The sequence below is a fragment of the Clinocottus analis genome, unplaced genomic scaffold, assembly GCF_023055335.1.
Source record: "Clinocottus analis isolate CAN_PGR_092001 unplaced genomic scaffold, fCliAna1.0.p SCAF_3, whole genome shotgun sequence".
Lineage (NCBI taxonomy): Eukaryota > Metazoa > Chordata > Actinopteri > Perciformes > Cottidae > Clinocottus > Clinocottus analis.
The window spans coordinates 16,772,860-16,797,090 of NW_027176042.1; the positions used below are offsets into that span (position 1 = coordinate 16,772,860).

At 38.5% G+C, this 24,231-nt stretch overlaps 2 protein-coding genes across 4 annotated transcripts in view; both read right to left on the reverse strand.

Annotated features, from left to right (window-relative positions):
• Positions 1-9,003, reverse strand: part of atg7 (ATG7 autophagy related 7 homolog (S. cerevisiae)) — a 52,165-nt gene extending 43,162 nt beyond the window's left edge. Inside the window, exons 1-12 of one of the 3 annotated variants that reach the window (XM_068595187.1) lie at positions 8,953-9,003; positions 8,498-8,562; positions 7,384-7,583; positions 7,163-7,217; positions 6,666-6,783; positions 6,432-6,509; positions 6,199-6,315; positions 4,866-5,012; positions 4,538-4,626; positions 2,086-2,207; positions 718-808; positions 269-413 (exon numbers count right to left, since the gene is read on the reverse strand). In XM_068595187.1, the coding sequence (XP_068451288.1) occupies positions 269-413; positions 718-808; positions 2,086-2,207; positions 4,538-4,626; positions 4,866-5,012; positions 6,199-6,315; positions 6,432-6,509; positions 6,666-6,783; positions 7,163-7,217; positions 7,384-7,555 (1,134 nt within the window). In that variant the 5' untranslated portion in view covers positions 7,556-7,583; positions 8,498-8,562; positions 8,953-9,003. The other 2 variants (XM_068595188.1, XM_068595186.1) reach the window with 2 other exon arrangements.
• Positions 9,004-13,700: 4,697 nt separating this feature from the next.
• On the reverse strand, positions 13,701-15,634 carry hrh1 (histamine receptor H1). Its single transcript, XM_068595089.1, has one exon. The coding sequence runs from the start codon at positions 15,572-15,574 to the stop codon at positions 13,925-13,927; it is 1,650 nt and encodes a 549-aa protein (XP_068451190.1). The 5' UTR covers positions 15,575-15,634; the 3' UTR covers positions 13,701-13,924.
• Between the last annotated feature and the right edge of the window lie 8,597 nt (positions 15,635-24,231).

Sequence of the window (24,231 nt, forward strand, 5' to 3'; positions counted from 1 at the left end):
TAATCTTTTGTAACAATTCATGACATATCATTTGTAATACTTCATAGATTCTGATGAGTATGGAGGCACATTGCTGTCAAAGGTCTAGTACTTGTACAGCAGATACAAGACAGGAACTTGCTAATTCAACAAAGATTAACAGCAAAGATCACACTACACTCCTAAAACCTTTAACATGTACAATTTTACATAATTTGCCAAGTCCTGAAAAAGGTGTGTAGTTTATGCATTTTTTAATCTGAAAATCCCTCTGTCCTTTCATCCTTACCATAAGAGTCCTGGCTACATTGCAGCCCAGAGTCCCAGCTCCCAATAGAAGACACTTCGTGGAGACCACCTTGTCCAGGTCCAGGGAAGGAACCAGCCTCCATCTCATCAGCTTCAGATTCAGGTCCACTGATGACTCTGCAAGTCTGCAGCCAATCAGACAATCAAGGGTGACACGATTGTTTGAAAGCAACAGATGGCAAAGCATGCATTATGACAGTAACGCTGAGAAAATTACACTTGTCTTGATTTTGGAGGTGTCGTGGAACATTTGTCCCAATCCAGGTCATTAATATAAAGCACCAACTACGTTGATGTAGATCATCATTGCCCAATGCAGAATAATTTCCTTTTGTATATATTTATTGTTCAAATGTACTTTGGTATGTATTTGGTATGCTAATACAGTCCAGTTAAACTTTTACACCTAAACTGGACTGTGTTTATTACCTTTTAGGGTCCATGCATTCACTGAGGTTGACCATTCTGGGTCCCATGGCCCCTTTTGGGTTCTTCTCCCAACCTACAGTCTTAGGACACACTGTGAAAAAAAACACATCAAAATTATAAAATAAGCAGGAAATTCCCAGACCACAAAATTGAGAAATGTGGAATTTATTTTTAGAAAAAACAATGAAACATGTAAATGATGAACTTGTCGATTCTCACAAATGACAAAAAGACAGTTTCTCACCTACCACTAGTGGTATTTGGCAATACATTGCTAACTGTTATCATTGGAACTACCTTCCTGAGGATAAAAACGTTGACAGCAAAAGTGGACTGATAAGAAAAATAATGTTACGTCTTTACAACATTCAAGCTGGTGCTCTGCGTTAAAGACAAAAAGACCACCAACCATTGCTATTCCTCTCTTTATCATGTCATCTTACCAGAGGTATTGGCCATTGACACTGGTTGATATTTGTGATAATTCGTTCACATTAATTCTCATTACAGCCAACTTCTGAATAACACAATTCATACAGTTAATTGGCTTCATTAATTTCAAACTGTATTAGTTGTGGACAACACCAGTGAGTTCGGGAGGAACAGAGTGTTAGTACGTGAAAGTTAGTGAAAGCTGTAGAGTTGGACTCAAGTATTAAAACTTATTTTCTCAAATGAACACCATGAAAGTTTCACTTTCTTTCATTGTCCACTCAGTTCAGTTTTGATGCTCAGACACTGCTTCACACCATTGTGTGCAAAAAGACAATAAAAGTTTTCCTTTCAATAAATACAGTTATTTATTTTGGATCTGGATTGAGATATGCACATCTTAAATTATCATCAAGTGTATTTCACCGGTTAAACTCTTTTTGGTTGTGAAAAATTGGTCTGAGCTCAAGTAATTAATCCTTTTTCAAAACAATACAGTACTAAATGTGTCCATGCAAATCCAAACAGAATAGCCAAATCTGATTTTGTTGCATAAATACATATTCTGTGAGTTAATTAAAAGCCACAATGTGCTGAAGAGGTATCGAGTAAACAAAGACACTTTGTCTGAACTCAACAAAACCAACACCCCCTTTCTCATCCTGCGATTACCATTTAAATTACTTTCATCCTTTATTCAACAGATACAAAGAATAATGAAAGAGTCGTGTGAGATTAGTGTAGCTTGAAAAGGAAGCAAAAAGTATCAGTGGAAAGTAGGCAAGCACCATAACAATATACACACAAAAGCAGTCACAAGAACAGGAACAAATGCACATACAGATGCAGACACAAGACATACCAAGACTTGTACATGTCACGCACAATTATGTGGACAGATGCAACCAAAAGCGCACATAAAGGGAAGGAAATTACCTGAGTTGAGGGGAAGCGCAGGTAGTTTTATCTGAAAGATGACGCTGTGCTGTATGGAGCGGCTTCCTTGCAGAGTTTGGTCCCTGAAACACAGAACCTCCACTGTGTCCAGCTTAGAGCCCCTGACACAAACAAACAAATCAATCAGAGACAATGCAAATTAGCACACACTGACACACACACATCATGTACAGATTGTAAGCTATAAAGTGTACACTTGAAATAAAACAAAATATGTGACTGAAAATATCCCAAATACAATTGTGCATGCAATATGCTCTCTCTCTCCTGCTCCTGCACAGGAAACAACAGAGTTGATCAACACTTATCCACATAACACATTTTCCTAATATGGTACTAAATTACTACAGTCACATTACACAGTCAAACGCCAGTGATACAACTGAATAAGCGAGACATTGTGGCTAGATTGTCAGTCTATCTTCACCAGTATCAACAGTTTATGTTCAACGCTGAAAGAGTAGACAATCACAAGATTGATGAGGTTTTTGTTGGATAAAAACTGCCTCTGATTCCAGAGCCGAGGGTGAAACTTTCTTGAGGCATTTACTGCTGATAAGCCCCCGGTATCACAGGATACTATTGCTAAACTGGCCCATATGGGATTTCCTCGTTTAAATGAAAAACAATTATGCAATAAAAATCCTTCTGAAATAGCAAGACAAGTGCCAGGAAAAACTATACTCTCTGGGGAAAAGTGGGACAAAAATGACTGATTGTGCAGCTGCAATGCAGCAGTTGAACGTGCAGCACCAAATGCAGCGATATTTAAATCGACATTCTCAGACGATGGTGCAACACGATGTGATGTCACAATGTGTTTATTCAAATTTCAGAAATTATTAAGATCAATTGAAAAGATGAATGGTTGTTTGTTCTTATTTACAACAGTAATCTATCAGTTAGCATCCTGTCTAGTGTTGCTTTTGTCAAAATAAAGCTACTGTTCTCGTAAACCATTCTGCACTTCCAGCTTTGTTATCAGATAAGTTTGATTTCTCAGTAACAACAATTACTCTAAATTTTAGCATTCTGTTTTAATGCACTTGGAGTACAGAACAGCCTTCATGCTGATTTGAGGTTTGTACTTGTTCATCTATTTTTAACAAATAAAAAGACACATTTGTTTAGACCAGCTGGTAATTCCCCTTTGTTGCCTTGTTCTGCGTATGCATATTCATGTTATTTGTCTGTCTGTACCTTTTAATGTTTCATCACTATGTCAAGAAAAAAAAACACTTCTTTGGGAGATTGTTTTCTTCAAATAAACCTTATCAAAATAAACAATGTCTTCCTGGATTATAGGAAGACACATGCTTAATAACAACAACTAAAAAGCACTAATAGTTAAACATATTAGTTAATATTAGTGATTTGTCATCAAATGTCAAATGCATGCAAAAGCCTAGGTATTCAAACAAACACACAATATCTGAAATAAAGGCTTTTGGGTTCAATGTTTTGCCTAACCTGGTTTTAGATCAGAACAGGAACTGACTACAACATGGGAAACTCTCTCAGCACAGACTTGTTTGAAAATCAAGAAGAAATCATATCTGTAAGTAAGGGACTCAATTTTGTTACAGAAAACTATTTTAGGTACTCTAGATAGAGAAGTGATTATATTATTGGCTAAAAATCGAGTTCCTAATATTGCATCAGGCTTTTCTTATAGCTGCAATACGGCATTTTGAAGACATTGCACAACATAAACTCTTGATTGCTAAATTGTAGCCAACATGGGGTTAACATTTCTGAAAGACACCTACAGCGTAAGTCACTTGTTAAATCTTTGTGTAAATATTACTCTCTGATTCTTAGATCTATTACTAAACATTTAATCCAACAATTTGCACCGATTCCCCAGTGCTGTGGAAAAATATTTCCTCTGTAAATATTTCTATGGAATATCTCTCTCTGCAAAGCACACACAAGCTTCCACATAACAGCCTCATTTCTGCAACAACTTGAATCAGTAAACCTGTATGGCAGGTTGGCAGACATGACTAGACAAAATAATTTGAGTGGAAAGTCTGACTTTTGTTTTAACACCATGACGTGAGCAACACGTAAGATATGTAGGAAAATGAACTTAGTTTATCCTGAACATTTAGAGCTTTGGAGACAAGTATTGCAATGTCCTGCAAGCCAGTACTGTATCGATACATCTTGATTAAACTCTAACAACACCATTTTGACTAAGCAACAGCCAAACGGTTGTTTTTTTTAGAGAAAAGCTTTGATTTTAACTACGCTATTACATTTGAATCTGCATCTTTACTGGCACAGATGCTTATATGACCTCCTCCCTACAATTCAGAGTCAGGAAATTAGTTAAGCAGAGATTTCCTGTCTTTCACTCTGAGAACTTCCTTGTCTTTTAACAGCATGCACGCACGAACAAAAGCACACACGCACAAGTAAGACTTACCATCGGCTGGCTAAGAGAACTAGTAGATTTCTAAGAGGCCAGCCCGGATGTTGAGACAGAGTACATGGATCATAGACGCCCACAGTAACCTAGAAAAAACAAATATGGTGTGTTTACATTCCCGAAGTGTGTGTGTTGGACAGTGACTGTAATAATATATTATAAATACTATTAATAGATATAATCTGATAGAATATAATTGAGTCACAAAAAGCACTGTACAGTACTTGCATGTTTGAAAAGATAGAGAACAAAACCCTACATACATTTTATGAGACTCTTATCAAACTCATCTATTAAAAATAGAGAGCAAATTTCACTATAGTACCTTCTTTGTATCAGTAAAGAACGTGTCCCAGTCCTCGAGTGGAGCCATCTGAACAGTGTCAGCTGTGTACTTCATTAAAAAGTAAGGCTCAGCAGTGGTCCCTCTTTTGATACACAGGACATCATAGGCCTCCTGCAAGGCTGTGATCTGAGACAGAAATAATAAGGGACAAGCCATAATTATAGAAAGATCTGTGCTATACATTACACCACCCACCGTATTTTATTAATATGTCCATTATATATATATATATATATATATATATATATATATATATATATATATATATATATATATATATATATATATATATATATAATAAGAGACAGAGAGAGAGAGAGAGAGAGAGAGAGAGAGAGAGATGTGATTTTTTTTTTTAGAACAAGCTCCCTAATGCTTCCAAAGAATGCTTTCAATAGTACTAGTTAAGGGGGGTAGGTAGCCTCACATTACCAGCTGACAGACCCTCCGTCTTCCAAAGGCACAGCCCCCGCTGTTTTCTCCACTGCTTTGTTCCATTTACCATCATAAATAATATCTCTACACCAATGTATCCATCATGGAAAAAGGAAGGTGGCCAGGACTCCCTGATCAGATGCCCAAACAAACTCAACTGCATCCTTTTGATGCGAAAGAGCAGTAACTCGCTCCGGACAGATATAATACATTACAATAACTTATAATATATCATAGTATGGGAACGCAAGAGGTTATCTGAAGTATAATATCTGTGATTGCTAAAATAGTGACTGTAAATAGAACTTAAAAGCATGGACGAAAGGACATTATGGCTCATTGCAAAGGTAACTCTTGCTGTATGAATTATTTTAGTGATCATAAATACATACACTGTAAAAGTTGAGTGTGTCTACTCATTTAATCGCTTGTCAGACTCTTGCAGTAGGCGTCACGCTGTTCACATATCATTCTGACTATTTTTTAATGAGATTTTTTTGCCCCATTGGACCCACTGACCTATAAAATATCAATTCACCTCAGTACATTATACTATTCTACAACATAGAGATTATGAGACAGAACAGACAGATTACACTATTGCTGTTGGGAGCTGCATCCATCTAATTATCAAAGACATTATGAATGTTATGAAGATCTTAGAAAAGAGAAAATTTAAATGGGAAAAAAATGGAATAACATAAATCAGTATTTCAATCATACATTTGATGTTTAGAATTTGCAATGAGCATTAATAGTTGGGGAATCCAAGTGTATGATGTTGACCTACACCTGAAGATGAAGAAAAGAGGAAGAAATACAGTAACAGTAGAAAATATTAATTCCAGTGGTTGTATAATAAAAAGCCAACAACAACCTGTTTTGCTGAGAAAACTTGCTCTAGAGCAGACGGCTGTTGGATGAACTTTATTCCCTCTGGGAAACAGAGTGCAGGAAAGCAGAACCAGTAGTAGAAGTGGTATTTCTTCAAATCCTGAAAAGTCATTTGAAAAATAGCAACAAAGAGACAAAGAGAAATAGAAAGACAGTCACACACAACATCATCAATATACACAACTAACAAATTTACAAGATACTGTGTATACCCACTGCAAAAGTCAGCAGAATGAATTTGCAGAGGATGGATGGGTCCTTCATTGCAGCCCCAGACTGTATAGCATCCCATATCTACAAAACAACAGGAGGGGGAAAACAAAAATCTAATTTATTAGATAATTTAATCCTTAACTGCACAATTTAGTAATTGTTGGTCTATTATAAAGACATTCCTAACCATATGTCTAACATGTGTGACCGAGAAGACTCCTATTGTACATCTTTTACCTCCTTGGCCTCTTTCTCCAGCAGAGCCTTCTTATCGGCGGTCTTAAAGGCATCGAGTGTATTGGTGTTATACAGTGTTCCAGTAGCTGGACAGCAACGGACTGGTGTCGGGCCATCGCTGACAGAAAAACAAATCATGCATTTGCATTAAATTGTACTTACTAACTGTACTTTTTCTTTTCAATGTGCAACAATTTTCTTTTTTTAAGCCTTTTAAATTCATATCAAACCTAAACTGAGCTGGCTGATAAACTTGAGAGGAAGTTCATCCTTTCATTATTCTAATGCTTAACATTTCTAAACACTTTTTTTACAACATGAAAAGATTAAACTTTCATTACTTGTGTATTGTCTACTGTACTAAAATACTTCTCAATCAATTTGAGATTGGTATCAGGTCCCATACTTTTTGTTTGTGTTTTTGAAGAATAAATAACATGAGGAGAACTTAGGGTTAATACATGGTTCATACAGGCAACATACTGCATCACACTTACACTTCAAATGCACTAAACTCCAAAGTCAGGCGAGTGGGCAAACCAAGTGGGTCACCTATAGGACAGGAATGAAAGATAAAATAGTGTTTTAAAAGATTTTTTCATATGTGACACTGCATAAATAACAATTGTATCATATAATGTCTCGAATTGTCAAAAGAGCCAAAATCCTCAATGGAATAGTCATTGTTATAATGACACCATCTGATTTCAACACTCACCGTTGTAGTAATATCCTTTAATAGATTTGGGGCTTTCGTCCAATCTGTAGTCATTGAGTTTCTTCTGAGTGAGCTGATGCCAGAAGCCGGCCTCCAAAGCACTGCTGAAGGGAGCAAACTGCAGCTTGAGGTCTGGAGTGGAGGACACTGCTTTGCTGGTGTCAGATGCCATCACAACTTCACGAACTGGTTGCCAAGTACTGGAAAATGTGAAAGTAGTCATAACTTCAATACACTTTGCGTATGATGATTACATTCCCTCAGATGCTGTAACCAACAGGCTTATCCCATACAAACAGCTAAGAATACAATATAAGTAATTTGCTGAGCTTGTGAACTCTGATGGTGCTATTTAACATACAATTTAGGAAAGTAAACAGTATAGTTACTGACTTATTGAGAGAAAAGAGTCAGTCCATTAGTAAAGCACGAAACACGTAAAATGTAACAACCTGTGCAATGATTATGGGAAAATGAGGATAGCATGGATCTCAAAAAGATTAGGACACACTGTATGTCATATGTTGCACAAATTGCAAAGTCTTTTGCAGCAAAGTTGTGATTTTGGGCTCTGCAAGTAAAACTGACTTGATTTGACAAACTGTATAACAGAAATCAAGCCTTAGCATGGCTATTTGTATACTGTAATTATGGTACATTTCTTTAGGCTCGGTGGTACTTTAGGGATTCATGTATTGATTTTTTTTTCAGAATAAATTAATCCCATAATGTATATAATCTAAATATATGAGCACATCCAATTGTTATACATGTTGACACCATGTTGGCTAATTTCACTGTTATATGGCCAAGACTGGTAGTCTTTCTTATTGGCAACCAGGTCTCCTTTAGGACTTTTGAGGTTCAGCTGTAAAACGTATTGTTCACAATCCATGTTCACTTGATCAGGACTTTTAGACTTTTAACACAGACCAATCAGTGGAAGCAGAAGCTTACACAGTTTAAACACGACGAGCATCTCCGACGAATTCATTCATAATTTTACAAAATAGCTGTATTTCAAACCAGATTGAATCTGAGACAACGTTAAACACACATTCGTCTGTTATCAGTTTAGGTTTGTGCACGGATGTATACGGGTGTGTGGACTTACCAGAAATTCTTACTTCCTGATCAAGTGGATCATGTGATCGCGAGACTTGTCAACACAGCAATGCACTGTGGGTAAATAAGTAGCCAGGCAGTTTAGCTTAGCAGCTAAAGGCACAAATGTCTTATGGTGCACCTGCCATTGAGTAAAATAGAAAGAACCAAAACAAAAACAGAAACAAGCAAATGACGAAGCACGAAAATACCGACAAAAATTTATAAGCGCCGTTTTTTTTCATGTCGCAAACGAACAGATTTGTAGAGGGGCGCGAGCCAGCGAGAAGTTCGTGTGTCAGTTTGTAAACGCTAACAGCTAGAGTTACATCCGCACAACCGGTTTATTGAGTTTAAGCAGGCTGCGTCACACGCGACACATTATTGTTTTCAAGCAGGAAGAAGTCCACATTGTCGGGAACAAACCCAAAGGAGTAACGAATGTATATTCATCCAAATGGTTACCGGAAAACTAGCTTCACCTGGACACCGGAATTAGTTAGGGGCCGTCTATAAACTGCACCACTGCTGGAGAAAAAAAGGCTAATTGAAGTCTTGTCTACGAGTGGTTCTCAAATGAGGGTAGTACCCTGGGGGTACTTAAAAGCACCCCATGGGGTGCTTAAGATTTGAAAAATATTTATTTAAAATTAACATACGTTCAAAAATCCTTTAAAAATAGCCATTTATTAAATATTAAATAATATAAGTGTAAGTTCCTAAACTGAATCGTATTCCGTATTAAATCAGACATTGATGACACAATGCTGTGTTTTACATAGGTTTTTTAATAAAAAAATGTTTTGTGCTGGTTTTGGAGTGGCTGAGCCACTGTTATATACAGTCTATGATTGACTATGTGTTCAGAAATTAGATGAAAACATCAGCATTAATATTTGTCCATCTAGGCTGTTGACATGTTATTCAAGTTTAAAAATATTTGTATTGCACATTATTTTTATTTTTCCACACAACCAATAACAGCATAACAGTGGCCTAAACAAACAAACAATGGACAAGGTAGGATACAAAACGAGACTGACGAACACAAGAACAATATGTAAAATGTACAGGTTACGTTCTTCATCACACACCATCATCCTCCCTCAGACCCTCTACATCAAGCCTAATGCCCTTTGCTTTAACAAACACCCTTCCCCTTCTTCGTCATACTGCAGGAGCACGCTATGTTGCATTTAATCTGTTTAACTGGTTAATTATATTGTATGATGTTATACTACATTATTATTACTAATAGGGTATGTTGCACCTTACACTATATATTTTAACTCATACTCTTGTATACTATAATGTACTAACTATATCATACTATAGAATGTTAAGATGTTATACAGATACTGTCTTACCACATAATTTACTATAATATATTTGTAAGTATCATTACCTAATCCCAGTACATATTATTATGGTGTACACACTGCATATAAACTAGACTCACAACTATTATTCAGACCATGTCACTTTGTAACTTGTCACTTATCTTGCAATGCTCTTGTGTAGTCCAGTCTTGTAAAGTTCATTATTATGTAGTTGTTGCATCATTTCTACTTGTATACTAGTTATATAAACCACCTTTTTGATTTGGTCTTATATTTACTCAACTTTAATTTGTTCTGCAATAAAGGCTAATTTTATAATTTGTCAATCTTGAATCAAAGCTTCTCCAAATGGAGGATCTCATGTCTCTTTCAGCGACATGACACGGGAACACACCGCATCAGACGATTATTCCAAACAGTTTTTCAAGTCTCAGAATGGGAATTTTGAATACTATCCTAATGTAACCACTAATATCATGAGAGAGAAGTGGTCTGTTCTACTCATATTCTATTTCTATCATCGTTACACTTTTCCATAATTGAAATGATCTTATGGTTTGTGGGGAGAGCCAACACTCAAATGTATCTAAAGATTGAGGGTGACTGTTGTTGTAACTCTACTTGAGAAAAAAATAAATGGGATTTGTGATTTTGGGCTGTATAAATACAATTAACTACAATATATTTATTGAACCCAGCAATGTAGATGAAGGAATATAAAGGTTTATGTAGCCAAGGCTGGGTTTCCAATTACCAAGGTGTTGCAAGCTAAACAGAGGCTCAACATCAAGTCATTCCCTAGGCTCCCCAGACAGCTTAATCCAACCATGTATGTTACATAGTTATGTAAATAATGGAGTATATTCAAACAAAGTATATGCACATTTAGTATTGCATGGTGGTGTAGTGGTTAGCACTGACGCCTTACAGCAAGAGGGTCTGTGGTTCGGATCCCGGGTGGGGTTCGGATACTGGTCTGGCAGGTCCTTCTGTGTGGAGTTTGCATGTTCTCCCTGTGGCAGCGTGGGTTCTCTCCGGGTTCTCCGACTTCCTCCCACAGTCCAAAGACATGCTACATAAGTTAATTGGACTCTAAATTACCCGTAGGTGTCAATGTGAATGTTTGTCTGTTTATATGTCTGCCCTGTGATGGACTGGCGACTTGTCCAGGGTGTACCCTGCCTTCGCCCCTTGACAGCTGGGATCGGCTCCAGCGCCCCGCGACCCTAATGAGGATAAGTGGTTGATTATGGATGGATGGACATTTAGTATTGTCACATTTATAGATTGGTGGGGTACATTACATACACACATACATTAGATACATATTATCTATCAAATGAGAGGTATGCTCTGGAAGTCATAACTAGGAGCCTAATTATAAACAAAAATAATCATGACAGAGTACTAGACCAAGACCTTTACTCTCTGTTGACAGTAATAAAACTCAAAGTAAAAAACATGGGCAGTTATAATTTATGCTGACAGAAATGTCCATATTATAAACATCAAATTATTCAGTGGCCACATGATGAGAGCACTGGGACAGAATATGAAGAAGCCTCAGTGAAAGATGACGATTCTTTCCTCAAAAAAGGCTGTAAAGGCTGTGCAAGCCACCTGTTATGACCCATTTATAGGTTTATTGTTAGGTAGCCACTCCTAGTGGGCGTAGTAATTATGACAGAAGGAAGTCAGATGATGTAGTACTAAGAGCACAGAGGAAGCCGAGGAGAGCGGCTGGACATAGACAAAAATTCCCAACATGTTACCAACATGTTATGTGGCACACATAATTTACATGCGCAGCCTAAGTTGCATAACAGCCGTACTTATTTGAACCTAAATCATGACCTTTTTATGACTAACTTTGGTCCGTGAACATGTTTTATAAGATCATCTGCAGGCATGCAAACTTGTCATCTTAAGTCAAAATTTAGAAACGCCCATTTTAGAAACGGCCCACAAGTTAGTCTCTGCTCCGGTACCAGTAGGCCTACCCTGTTAGCAACATATGCTAAAATGAGTAAAACAAGCCGATCCATCACACTATGACGAACGCAAAAAAAAAGGCCGAAAAGAGAGAGAGAAAGACAGAGAGAGAGAGAGAGAGAGAGAGAGGGCGCGAGCGCGCGAGAGAGAGAGAGAGAGAGAGAGAGAGAGAGTTGAGGACAATGTGTTTTAGAATACAACTGTAATGTACGAAGAGGAAAAAAAACAACCAAACTTACAATTCCTTATGCCCACTGCTTTCAGTCAGCCGTTAGACGCAAAAACTGAATAAAATAATGATGGGAGTAAGTGTCATTTGCATATAGCTAAGGTGCAACTAACTTAAATGAGGCTCCTCCTAGGGCACACATCCTGTGTTTTATTATTCTATGCATTTTGATGTTTTCAATTTCATCCCAGAAGATGCTTTTCAGTTTTGCAATCTATTTTGACCTGAATCCTTTTGGGAAAGTGGTTGTAGTGTTAGAAATGCTTCTACTTTTTTTTATCATGAAACTAGTTTTTCGAAGTTAAAAGCACAGATGCTATTGCAGTCCCCCGCAGGAGGATTGTGCGTTTTCATCGTTTTCACCTGGTTAACCTCTGATGAGTTTGCATGCCTGAAAATCTCATGCTTTCCTGAAGACCAGCCTGACACTGATTCCATGTTTTTCACTGAGGTACACTTTAGAGATTACGACGGCACGCAATCACACTTCTTCCAGCTCACTTCCACCCCCCTTTGATTTGTTTGATTTGGCGAAGCAGTGACTCAGAACCCGTCTGTGTTCACTAGACAAAGGAAACATTATGGGTCTCTACATTTTCGTTGCAGTCATGGCATTATTCAGTGAAAAACAATAATCGACCTCTGATGTCAGAAATCTAAGCTATAATTTGACAAAGGTTACATGTTAATTGAAGAACCACATAACTTAATTTTTTTAACAGGATTTGCAGGCATAATTGGACTGTAATGCTTCGTCTCTAGAGCCTGATTAATGCACTTTGTGTTTTTTTCTGAATATGTATTCAATACAGATGCACTTAAACCCTCAAATTAATGGTTGCTTTTCCACCGACTGTGAAAAAACATTTTGTGTTTTTTTTGCTAAAAGACACAGTGGGTGTCATGAGGCAAAAGCTACATCACATCATAAAATAGATGAGTGTTATAAAGTGCAAGTGGTTGTGATGCAGACAGTTTCTGTTGACAGTGTGAAAATGTGTGATTCACACACACACACACACACACACACACACACACACAATTGTGCCATTAGTCCTGGTCAAGTGCACTAAATGAAAATAGCTGATTACACTGAGTGTATATATATATATATATATATATATATATATATATATATATATATATATATATATATATATATATATATATATATATATATATATATATATATATATATACATGTATTTGCTGATACACTCACCTGTTCTACTTTATAGTGAATAGTTGACAAAGCACAAACGAACAAAAAGAAACCAAAGGGTTCTACAGATTATTATTATTATTATTATTATTATTAAGACAACTCAGCAGCCACTTCAATTTGTGTTCTTCCTGGACTCAAGTTAGAAAGGATAACTAATGTTTCATATTCTGGTCTAATGATGAGGGAAAACAAAGTCACAAATGCAGGTGTGTAAAATGTTAGATTTATTGTATCATGTTACATCTCTGGTTCTGTACATTGATAGTGCAAAAATAAATACAAATAAATATGATTTTCTTTAAAAAAAAACACACATTTTGGACATGATTTTCCTCCACTCTGGACCAGATCCAATAGTGTCATGTTCCTCTTTACGAGACTTCACAAAGACAAAATATATAACATTAAAGTCAGATGTTTTCCTCAACTGTTGCCATGAGTCCAAATTGGAGGGCAGTAAGTTACAAAAATAAGATTCAGAACAAACTGCAATAATTGACGTTTACATTTACAGTTTTATCTACACAAAAAAATCACCAATGCAAGGGTATTTAAGACATTCAATTAATGCAACATATGTTCCGTTCTTATCTGTAAATATCAGCAGCATTTAGACACTGAGGACTTTGTTCTGCTGCTTTGCTCTGCCTTTCACAAATGCATGTTAAGTATATTTTTGAAGACTCGTTTGAAGTTCCCGTTGCAGAGCGGATAAATAAAAGGGTTGAGAGTGGAGTTGATATAACCTAACCATATGGTGAACATGTGAAGGTCATGGTGCACGCACTCTCTGCAGAACGCCATGACCATGAAAGTTATGAAGTATGGTATCCAACACAACAAGAAAGCAGCGATGATGAAGCCCAGCTGCTTGGCTGCCTTGTGCTCCTTATGGATCCTCAGGCTTTGGATGCGCTGACGTGATTGGTCAATAAATCTTTGCCAGGTCTGTCTCAGAGTGGCTGCATTAGCTGGGTTAAATTGTTCATCTTCTACCCCTTCTTCATTCCAGGGTGGACCCTGACCGGGGTCGTAGTTGTTGTAGAGCACAGAAGTGTACCTCTGCACATCTGACACCTGACTGATGTCACAAACACCACTCACTGACTTTGGCATTGTGACGTGACATTCATTTAAAGACGCTTGAAGTTTGTTGTCATTATTCCCCTCTAAACAAATTACATCCTGTGGCACCGCAGATAGACTCAGGGGAATCTCAACGTCGGGCTGCCTCTCCTCAGGAGACAAGGAGCACCTATTGACCTTTTTTGTCATTCTGATGCGCTTTGTTGTCATGGCAAGCAATGACGTCTCCTGGCTCTTGACACCAATTTTCCGGTGAGATCTGGATGAAGCAGTTTTAAATCTATCGGGATCCTCAAGAGAATATGGCTGATCTAAAGTGTTCTGGTCCAACAAGCGTTGTTTTTTAGACAGTTTCATTGGAACTTCCAAATCCCTCTTGGGGGATTTGGAGTCATTTTTCTCTGGCGTTTGGGCATTTTGTCCCATCTCATTTTCCCCAAACGAGTCAGTGGGATGAATGATTCTCTCTCTGTCCCTGAGATGTTGCCTTACTGCTAAGTAGATGTGTGTGTAAAACCACACCATCAAAATTGAGGGTACATAGAAGTTGAAGACCGCAGTAATAACCTTAAACCACGTGACAAAACGGAAATCAGTGTCACACTTGTTTTCCTCCTCAGGTTTAAGGTCAACATGAGTGAAAGACCTCCACCCTAAAATTGGAATAATCCACATCAATGACAACAGCCAGGCTCCAGAAATCATCACACTGGCCTTTCCTCGCGTCCGATACTTCAGGTACTTAAGTGGCTGTCTGACAGAGCGATACCGATCCAAGCACAGGATAAACAAGCTGAAAATTGAGGCTGTGCTTGCCACATAGTCCATGATAAGCCAAAATTGGCAGACCGCCCGTCCTAGCTTCCATTCGTCCTCCAACAAATACACCAGGTTCAGAGGCATTACTGTGGTCCCCACGATCAGATCTGCCACGGACAGGCTGACAATGTAGAGGTTCCCGACGGTGTGGAGGCTCTTCTCTCTCTTCACGGCGTAGAGGACGAGCAGGTTCATCAGGATTGTGAGCAGAGAAATGAGTCCCAGACAGACCCCCAGCAGGGCGTTGTGGAAGCGGTCATGGAGGGCCAGCGTGTGATTGCTCCTCAGCGAGTCGGCATCGAGGAGACCGCTCCAGCTGCTGTTGCTGTCATTGATGACGTTGTTGGGGTTGAGGTTTAGAGGGTCGGAGAAAGGTGAAGGACCAAGTTCCATCATGGATGGTGTGGTGGTCACCTCTGGAGCCAGTCATATCATGGACAGTGTATCTTCAACTGTCGGTCCAAACAGGTATGAAGCAGTACCTTTTAAATGAGGTGAGGGAGATGTATTTACACATTTGATGTTTAGGTCCAGCACGTGTATGGCATAACAACCAGTGCACCTCCATGTCCTGGAAAAGGTGTTAATTCATGTTGTGGTGCTTGGCAGTCCATTTGTTATATAAATCCAAACTGTTAACACCTGGAAGACAAAAGAAAAAACATAACAATTTGTTACACTGTTTTAACCCTCTAAATTGAACTAACCACGTGAAAAATGTTTCTCAATTTTTCTTCTCACAATTTTTACTTTAATGTCTGAAGTTCACTATGCAGAAAGTTTGAAGTGCAGTTTGACAATAACATATTTGTGACATTCATTCGGACAAAATGTTCTAGCCTCACCTTCTGAGTTTAAGAAAATGCACCTGACAATTTTAGGATATGTTTGTTTGGAGGCCAATCCTGGTCTGATATGCAACTCACAGAAATCTGATCTAACTAGAAGTCTTCAGTGCACAGTGGACCTTTTCAGTGAAGTCGGAGACATCTTGTGTCCATCAGTTAACATTTTGACATGAAAACTATTTGTCAACAACCAGATTCTGGATTTTTTTTAATGAGGAATAAATATGTAACTCGAGTGGTGGAAGAAGTATCAGACCTTTAAGCCTTTAATTAAGTGAAAATACCAATACATAAGTTAAAAAAAAAATCAACAACAAAAAAAAGTATTATCAGCAAACAAATGCCTACTGCGGGTGATATATTATAACATGATACAGTATATATGTAAATACAGCTTGACACCTCTTCTAATCTTTTTACATTCTTGGTTTCGATGCACACTGCAGGCTCCAATCCCTCTTGCTCTTTGGCTGTCCAGCTGGCTTTCTTTAACACTCACACAAAGCGAGGGTGATGATTCCCATCAATGACACAGCAGTAGATAAAGTGGTTGGAGGAACGGAGGCAATGAAATGCTGCTGCACGGTGTTATGATATACTCTTTGTCTTGTCATGTTTGAATGCGCAAAGCACAGCTTTGGCTGTTTTGGGGGCATTGCTTTTTTTTTTTTAAAGAGAAGACTGATATGAAGTGCCAGTTGCCATGGATGCAGGTTGCCATTTCTGTACATGTGAGGAATTTGTGAATTGAAATATGCATTCATCTTTTTTTTTTCTCAGTATAAATTAGATTTGTTTTTCGTTATACGAGATAAGACATTTGCTGGGTGTTGTTTTGCTAAAACGACCATCACATTAATATTGAGTCATTCCTCAAAACAAGTTAAAAACAACAACTCGTGTCTGAGTATGAAGTAAAAGCCAACCCTGCTATGACTAAAATAATGATTTAAAAAAAAAAACTTTAAAAATGTCGACGTGGGGTTTGGCAACAAGAAAACCTTTTAATATCTAAATCTTAATAATTCAGACTTGGAGAGAGGGAGGAAAGGAACTCAGGTGGCGTATTGATTATGGAGAAATCCAGGAGAAATATCACCTTCATTCTCATGAATGTATTTCTTCCCTATTTATTCAGCGGATGTGATTATCTTTTTTGCCTGTCTCTCTGTATTGCGATGCCGGCTTAATCACAGATGACACTCAGGAGGAAGAAGAAAAACACCAAGCTCACAAGTGTTCAGTGCTTCGTGGGGGAAAAATACTGCATACGCAGAAAATGACTCATGCTATCTGGTTTGGATGTGTTTATACATACATGAATATTATTTATATGAATGAGACAACATTGGAAGAAGAAATATAGCTTAGCTCTCATCAGGCCCTGTCTTTCAATATCTTTGCCTTCACCAATTCAATAAATAAGGCAGAATGAATGTAAGTATTGGAGACAGTTAATTTACTATATGGCACTCTCCTGTGGATATGATGGATGTTCATGTCTCCATTGCCCTCAGGTTTAATTAAGCAGGTGGAAACACTGACAGGAGCATATTCCAACAGACAGAGTTTCAAATTGGTGATAAAGTCGTTTTCAAGCAACTTCTGAGCACACAGTATTGTGAATCAATGCTTCATATTTTGAGCCCTGAACAAACTTTAATTAAAGCCACTCAAATATAGCTCTCAGATGATGTATCATTCGCATCCATGAAGCGCGTAATGCTCTGAAGCTGAGCTGAAATGTGTGACTAAACATTTTCTCTCTCCCACACACACTGTGTTCACATCCTCTATGTTTATACAATAACTGTCACTGTATCACAAATATTTAGGAACCGTGTGTTACTCACCGAATTCTGAAAGAATAACAAGATCCAAAGGGACGAATGTCAGGCGAGAAAACACCCACAGAGCCGTTGCGGGAATTTGAGCCGCGCTACTAGTTGCAGTATGAGGGGCAGGACATGTGTCCACCGCTAATTGTTCAATAGGATTATCTGTAATTACCACTGCTTGTCTGATTTCATTCCCAAAGAGCGGGAACACATTCATCTTTTTGCTCTGGTGAGACCTGATGGAGCCTATTCATGGTATTGAATAATAGCTGCCGTCTTAAATATTACAAGTCGTTGCGCAGAGGACACCTGTTGAGCCGCTGCACGCAAACTTTTAGGACCGCAGCGCAACCGACAAACACATGCGAATTTGCTTGTTTTTTTTTTCTTCTTCCAAAACTCGGATAGTGACATTGCTTAAGTTTATAAGTTCAAGTTGATGCAATGGTATCGATAGTGTATTGACTTACCAATGACGTCTATTTAATTCCAGTTTGTATTCCGGTTGATACTCATAAAGTGAGTGGAGGACAGCCGGGCTTGAAATTGAACAGATAACGTCTGCCTCTCTCTCTCTCTCTCTCTCTCTCTCTCTCTCTCTCTCTCTCTCTCTCTCTCTCTCTCTCTCTCTCTCTCTCTCTCCCCCCTACCCCCACCCCCCCTCTCTCTTTCTCTCTCTCTCTCTCTCTCTCTCTCTCTCTCTCTCTCTCTCTCTCTCTCTCTCTCTCTCTCTCTCTCTCTCTCTCTCTCTCTCTCTTTACTCTCTCTCTCTCTACTCTCTCTCTCTTTCCCTGGACAGATAGATTTTGGACTTTATATCCCGCTGAACAATTCCGGCCGTAAAATGTTTTCACCGATGGGGTTGCGCGTTATGATTCACCAGACGTTGCACGCACACTGTGAGCAGGGGCGTGCAACTTTCCTCCGAGCCATAAACCCAGCGCTATCTATATTTACAGTAAAGGTCATTTTGAAACAGTGTTGTGAAACTGTGTTTGACTTTTATTTACAGCTGAGCTGAGCCATCCCGTGGAAAGCCCGTGTCAGAGGCAGTTGAGGGAAGCTGTGTTGGGGTGATGAGGACAGCAGTAGCAAAGGACCATGGCAACATCATGAATTCCTCCAATCACAACAGGCAAGCTGGAGGGACACCCAGCACACACAGCATGCCCATCAAGTATCTGAAGTCCAACACAACAAGTCAAAGTCAATTTGTACCTAAAGAGCCAACCTCTCCAGCTATATGCCTCACCAGCTATCATAGGGCAGCATGACCACCCACGCCAAGAGTGTCTCACCGTCTCCAGTTTGTGGATTTACGTAAGGATGACTGGTGTATTTTGGGTGCATTCCATCAGTCTGCGTAGAACTGCAGTCATAGCTCAGCTTTGGAAAGAAAATGTTTTTTTTTTGTTTTTTTTTGTGAGGTTTAAATTTAAGTGGTTTCCTTGGCAAAGGATATGCGGAAGTAGTCTACAAATGAAAATGCACATTCGTCAAAGTATATATGTTAAACTAGTACAGAAACAAGTGAAAGTTTGGATTGAGGAAGGGTGAGTGTGATCCAACGTTGGGGAAATGACGCTGCTCATGAGCTGATTCTGAGAATTTGTCCGGGAGGATTTATGTCTGAGGGTCTTTTGGGTTTCAAACCATTGTGAAACGGCTTCTTGGCCAAAGTGTACGACCTGATAGAAGCATGAGACAGTGGGGTAAAGTTCATGAGGTCAGAAAGCTCAAGTCGTTTTTTTTTATTGCAAGTCCATATTGTTGATAAGGTGCCAAGAGATACACATTTACAGATTTCCAAAAAGTGAGCCTGAGAGTGTTACGAAGAGTTGCAGTTGGTGTTACAAGCACTCTGGCCAAAGTTTATATCTAAACAAAGCTACAACAAAACAAAAGGTTCGTAGTTCTAATAGTTCTCAACATTAAATCAACCTCACAAGGGGGAAAAACCATAAACAAAGTGTTTCATTACCAAAGTGTTGTATAGTAAATATTAATCAACTTAATAAAAATAAACTTAAAGTACATGTTTCTATTGCATTGCCAAAAGCAGTATTTAAATAACCGTTAGTATTTTTCTTCTTCGCTTTTTAGTCTTTGTTATAGCAAATACCATATTAGCTTCGCTGTGAATACTATAGTTTCTCTGTTTTTATTGTTGTATAGTGTATACTAACAATCTTAATATTGATATTTCAAACATAGCAGCTGAACGAGCATTTCACTGCAATGTAGAGATATGATACGTATCTCAAAAATACAAAAGGTGAAAGCAAATAATGCAGAACAGGAAACTTCAGAGCAACTGTGGTTTGTCATAATTATGTCGGCTCTCATTATCTTGAGATCAAACATAGGTTTTTATTATCTTGAGATAACAATATGACTGGTCTTGCTAAGCTTTGCCTGGTCGTGCCAAATGTGTAAAAACTGGAGTACATATTTGAAAAACCCCATTTTTAAACAAGATATGCAAATATTGTATCATATGGTGTACTGCCATGGATACTTTTTTTTTTAAAGACTATACATATGGTATAAATGATAATGAAAATATTTACAACTAATCTCAGTTTAACCACTCATAGGTTATGTGACGGCACCGATCCTGTTACATTGAAGAGATGAAGTCAAAAGCGCCAAAAAGAGTGCGTTAACATTAACACTCCCACTTTACGCCCCTGGTAAGATTTCGGGTCGTGTCTTGTGTGATCTCATTTCAAGATGGTCTCCATTTTTTATTCAAAATACAATTGCTATGTAGTTTCAGCAAACACGTCATTATAAGTCCTGCATATAAACACATTAAGATTGAGAAAATGTACTTTATTTTATCTCAATAGATTATTATTCCCTGTTACGGTGAGACACAAAACACTCCTTCAGGAGTTTAAAGTTTTGTGACCATAGCTAACCTCAAAAGTTCCTTTTGCCTTCAGCCTAAGAGGAGTCAAATTATTCAGAATATCAGCTTCTCTACATTCAAGCTGTGCTGTGAAGGCAACATATCACCAGCACATCAGCAGCTGCTGTGAATCTCCCGTCAGACAGCCACAGACCTGCCCTGCAGTCCGGGCTCTGGGTCACTGTTACGTGCACAAAATAGAAAGTGTGAGGTGTGGTGGGTGCATTACGTCAATTGAATTGTAAACCTTGAATGACTGAAAATCACAGTTGACAGATGTCTGGTGAGGACAGAGTACAACAGAGAACAGGGCGTTTAATTTGGCATATTTATTTTGTGTCGCGCCTGCTCCTGTTCAAGCAGGAGAGTGCTAACAATGAATTCATTATATTTATGTCGGTCTTGGATGCACAAACAAAGTCATTTTGGGATCGTTGTGGTGAAAAAATGGATCATGTGACCATCCCTGTTCTCCCTTCCATGCAGAGCTGCAGGTGAAGAGGTGTTGAAAAGAAAGGAACTAAGCAATCAAGAAGGAAGGAAGGAAGGAGGGCATTGAGAGGGAGAAAATAATGAGGAGATGAAAAGGTTGAAGAAAGGTGTGTGTGTGTGTGTGTGTGTGAGTGTGAGTGTGAGTGTGCGTGTGTGTGTGTGAGTGCAGGACAAGGATGAAACCATGAGGTAATAAATGTGTCAATAAATGAACAGTAGGGGGTGATAGAAGTGTCCTTAAACCTCCAGATTTCTGGATATTGTACTCCCACATCTCTTTGGGAAATTTCCTTTTCAAAAACCATAATCAAGGTTACCATCAACTGCTTTGTGGCAAAATCTGGACAGCTTGACTGTATTCATGAAAACAAGGAAGCCAGCCATTGTTTACAAACTGAATGCTTTGTTCTCCTCTGGATAAAGATTGGACATGAGTTATTACTAGCAGGAAAAGGATGACAGCAGAGTAGCTCAGGGACAATTGAGGCGCCAGGGATTTTATATGGCTCGATCAATATTCATATTTTATAATTCAAATAAAATCTGCGTAAAATGTAGTTGAATTAATCCAAGCAGACGTTTAAACAGACATGTGCAGAAGTAGTAATCTGATTTATTTAGTGTGTGTGTGTGTGTGTGTGTGCGTGTGTGTGTGTGTTTGGAGTGGTTATGCATGCACAGTGCACATGGATGTGAGAATGTGTCTGTAAATGAGTGCGTTAGAGGTCCTCCTAATTTCATTAAGAGCAATCCATATGGGAACCCATAATAGCCCATAATTACAGAATGTAAGTAAAAGAAACAGACCATTAAGAGTGCATTTCTCTTATGGAAGTCAATAATTTACACTCCTGATTTCCATAAATGACTTCCCTAAACTGAATATATCTGTCTGTTTAGGCCACCATTTGAACATCAACATTATTATGAGCATTAACATGCTTTAAACTTGGGTATTTTCCACACACAAAAAGCAATCTCACGTTTCTCATTTGTCACTCCTTTCCCTAGCGACGCTTAAAAAAGCAAACATGTCCGGCCTTTTTGTTAGCCAACAGGGACATCTGCTGGCCAGGTCTGTACCTGCGGCAGCGTTCCATAAAAGAGGCCTGGCAATGTAGCCATCATCTTGTGTGTGGCAATATGTGGGGGATTCACAAGCTCATAAAACTAATCAAAGCTCCCTTTTCATTCCTATAATCAGCGTAACCTTCAGTAAAGCCTTTGTAAACTCAAGACCAGTCATATAATCTCCACTATTATTCCTCGCCCTCGCCAGCAGATCAGTGATAAATGATAAGAGGAGGAAATCTCTAGCTAATCTCCCGTCACATGGGGGACTTACTTTGTTATTAGCTGTGGGAGTTGACTTTGTAACCTTTTGTTCAGCCTCTGTAAACAAACCCATCAAATGTCAACGCTTAAAGGTGAGCAGAAAGGTGAACCTTCATAAGAGTAGTTAAGTAGACTCCTTTGCTTCCTTTAAGAATATGTACAGCAGAAGGTGGAGTTGACCTTCATTTCTCCCATCCTTTACTCCTCCTCATTGGTTCTTCCTTCCAGCCCTCTCTTCTCTTTTCTCTTGCCAATTTCAACACCTCCTTACTTAATGACGAGCAGCGACGCTGCTGGTGTTATGTTCATCTTGTGAGTCTAGACCAAGTGGTAAAGATCCTGGTCCTGGAGACCTCTACTGGTGTGGGAACGACCATTGAGACTGGGTCTGAGTACTTTGCCAGGACGTTTATATGTTTGTGGACAAATGTTGTGACCTCAATAGCGTCAGAACTGTGCAAGAAAAACTTTACAGGTGTGTAAATTGAGATTAAAACAAAAGATGATTTGTACATGGGTGTTCCGAGCAAGGGCGCCGGAAGTAGAGGTGTAGGAAGTAGGGAAGGGGCTCTCTCAATTCACGCCCCTGGTCAGATTTAGCGTCAAGGCTGGTGGAAACTCATCACAAGATGGTCTAGATTCATTCAAATTACAGTGACATTGTTTTAGCCAGTGTGCAACCAAACTTAATGACATTGACGTAGCAGACTGGGGCTGTGATTGAGGAAGCGCTCGTGTCATTTACTTCAGTAAAAGTTCTTACCACACTGTGAAGAATACTACTTTTGCTTTTGAAATAGAGGCTTCAAGTTATGAATATGTTCATTATGGTTTAAACTGCAGATTGTTTTGTCAATTCATTGTTTGGTTTGTAAAACTACCAGAAATTGTTACACCAGAGCCCAAATGACATCTTCTGAATTCTTGTCTCATCCAAATCTCCAATTCTCCAAACAGTTCTGTTGACTGCAATTTTAGACAAAAAAAATCTCACATTTGTGAAGCTAAAGATATAATTTTTGCATGAGAAATCACTTGATTATTCAGTTATAGTTGCAGATTAATATTCATATTTGTTTTATGATACTTTGGGGTAGTTTAATCTCAACATTATGTTTCATGGGATGTGTGCGAAATTGTGATACGTTAAGTCCTTATAGCTGTAGTGGAGTTAAAAGTAGAATATTTGCCTCTGACCTCTACTGTACAAGTATATAGTGGCATGAAATGGAAATGCTCAAGTACAAGTGGCCTCATGGGCATGACAGAGCGAGTGTTTTTCACATGCTGGGTGATATATCGCATGCATCCAGTTTATTCAAATGGTATACAGTTCTCTAGTATATTGGTGGGGAGCTTGCTTTTCAAGCAGAGGAATTGCAAAAAAATCATCTGTCCTTCTGAATTGTCCTTGAGCAACACACTTAATCCTCCAGCAGCTCCAGTGATTTGGATTTGCGGCTGTGTCGCTGTGCAGCATGAAGCAAATCTCTTTAAAAAGAGAACTGCGTTAACATATCATTTCCGGACTTAGTCATGTTATTTTGATGACACATTTATCTTCAGCATAAAACCCCCCACTTCGGAACATAAAAGGAAATGTGAGTATTTTAAAGCAGAAAACTA

Coding starts and splice junctions, on each gene's coding strand:
- hrh1 (XM_068595089.1), bottom strand. CDS start 15,574: ATGATGGAACTTGGTCCTTCACCTTTCTCCGACCCTCTAAACCTCAAC.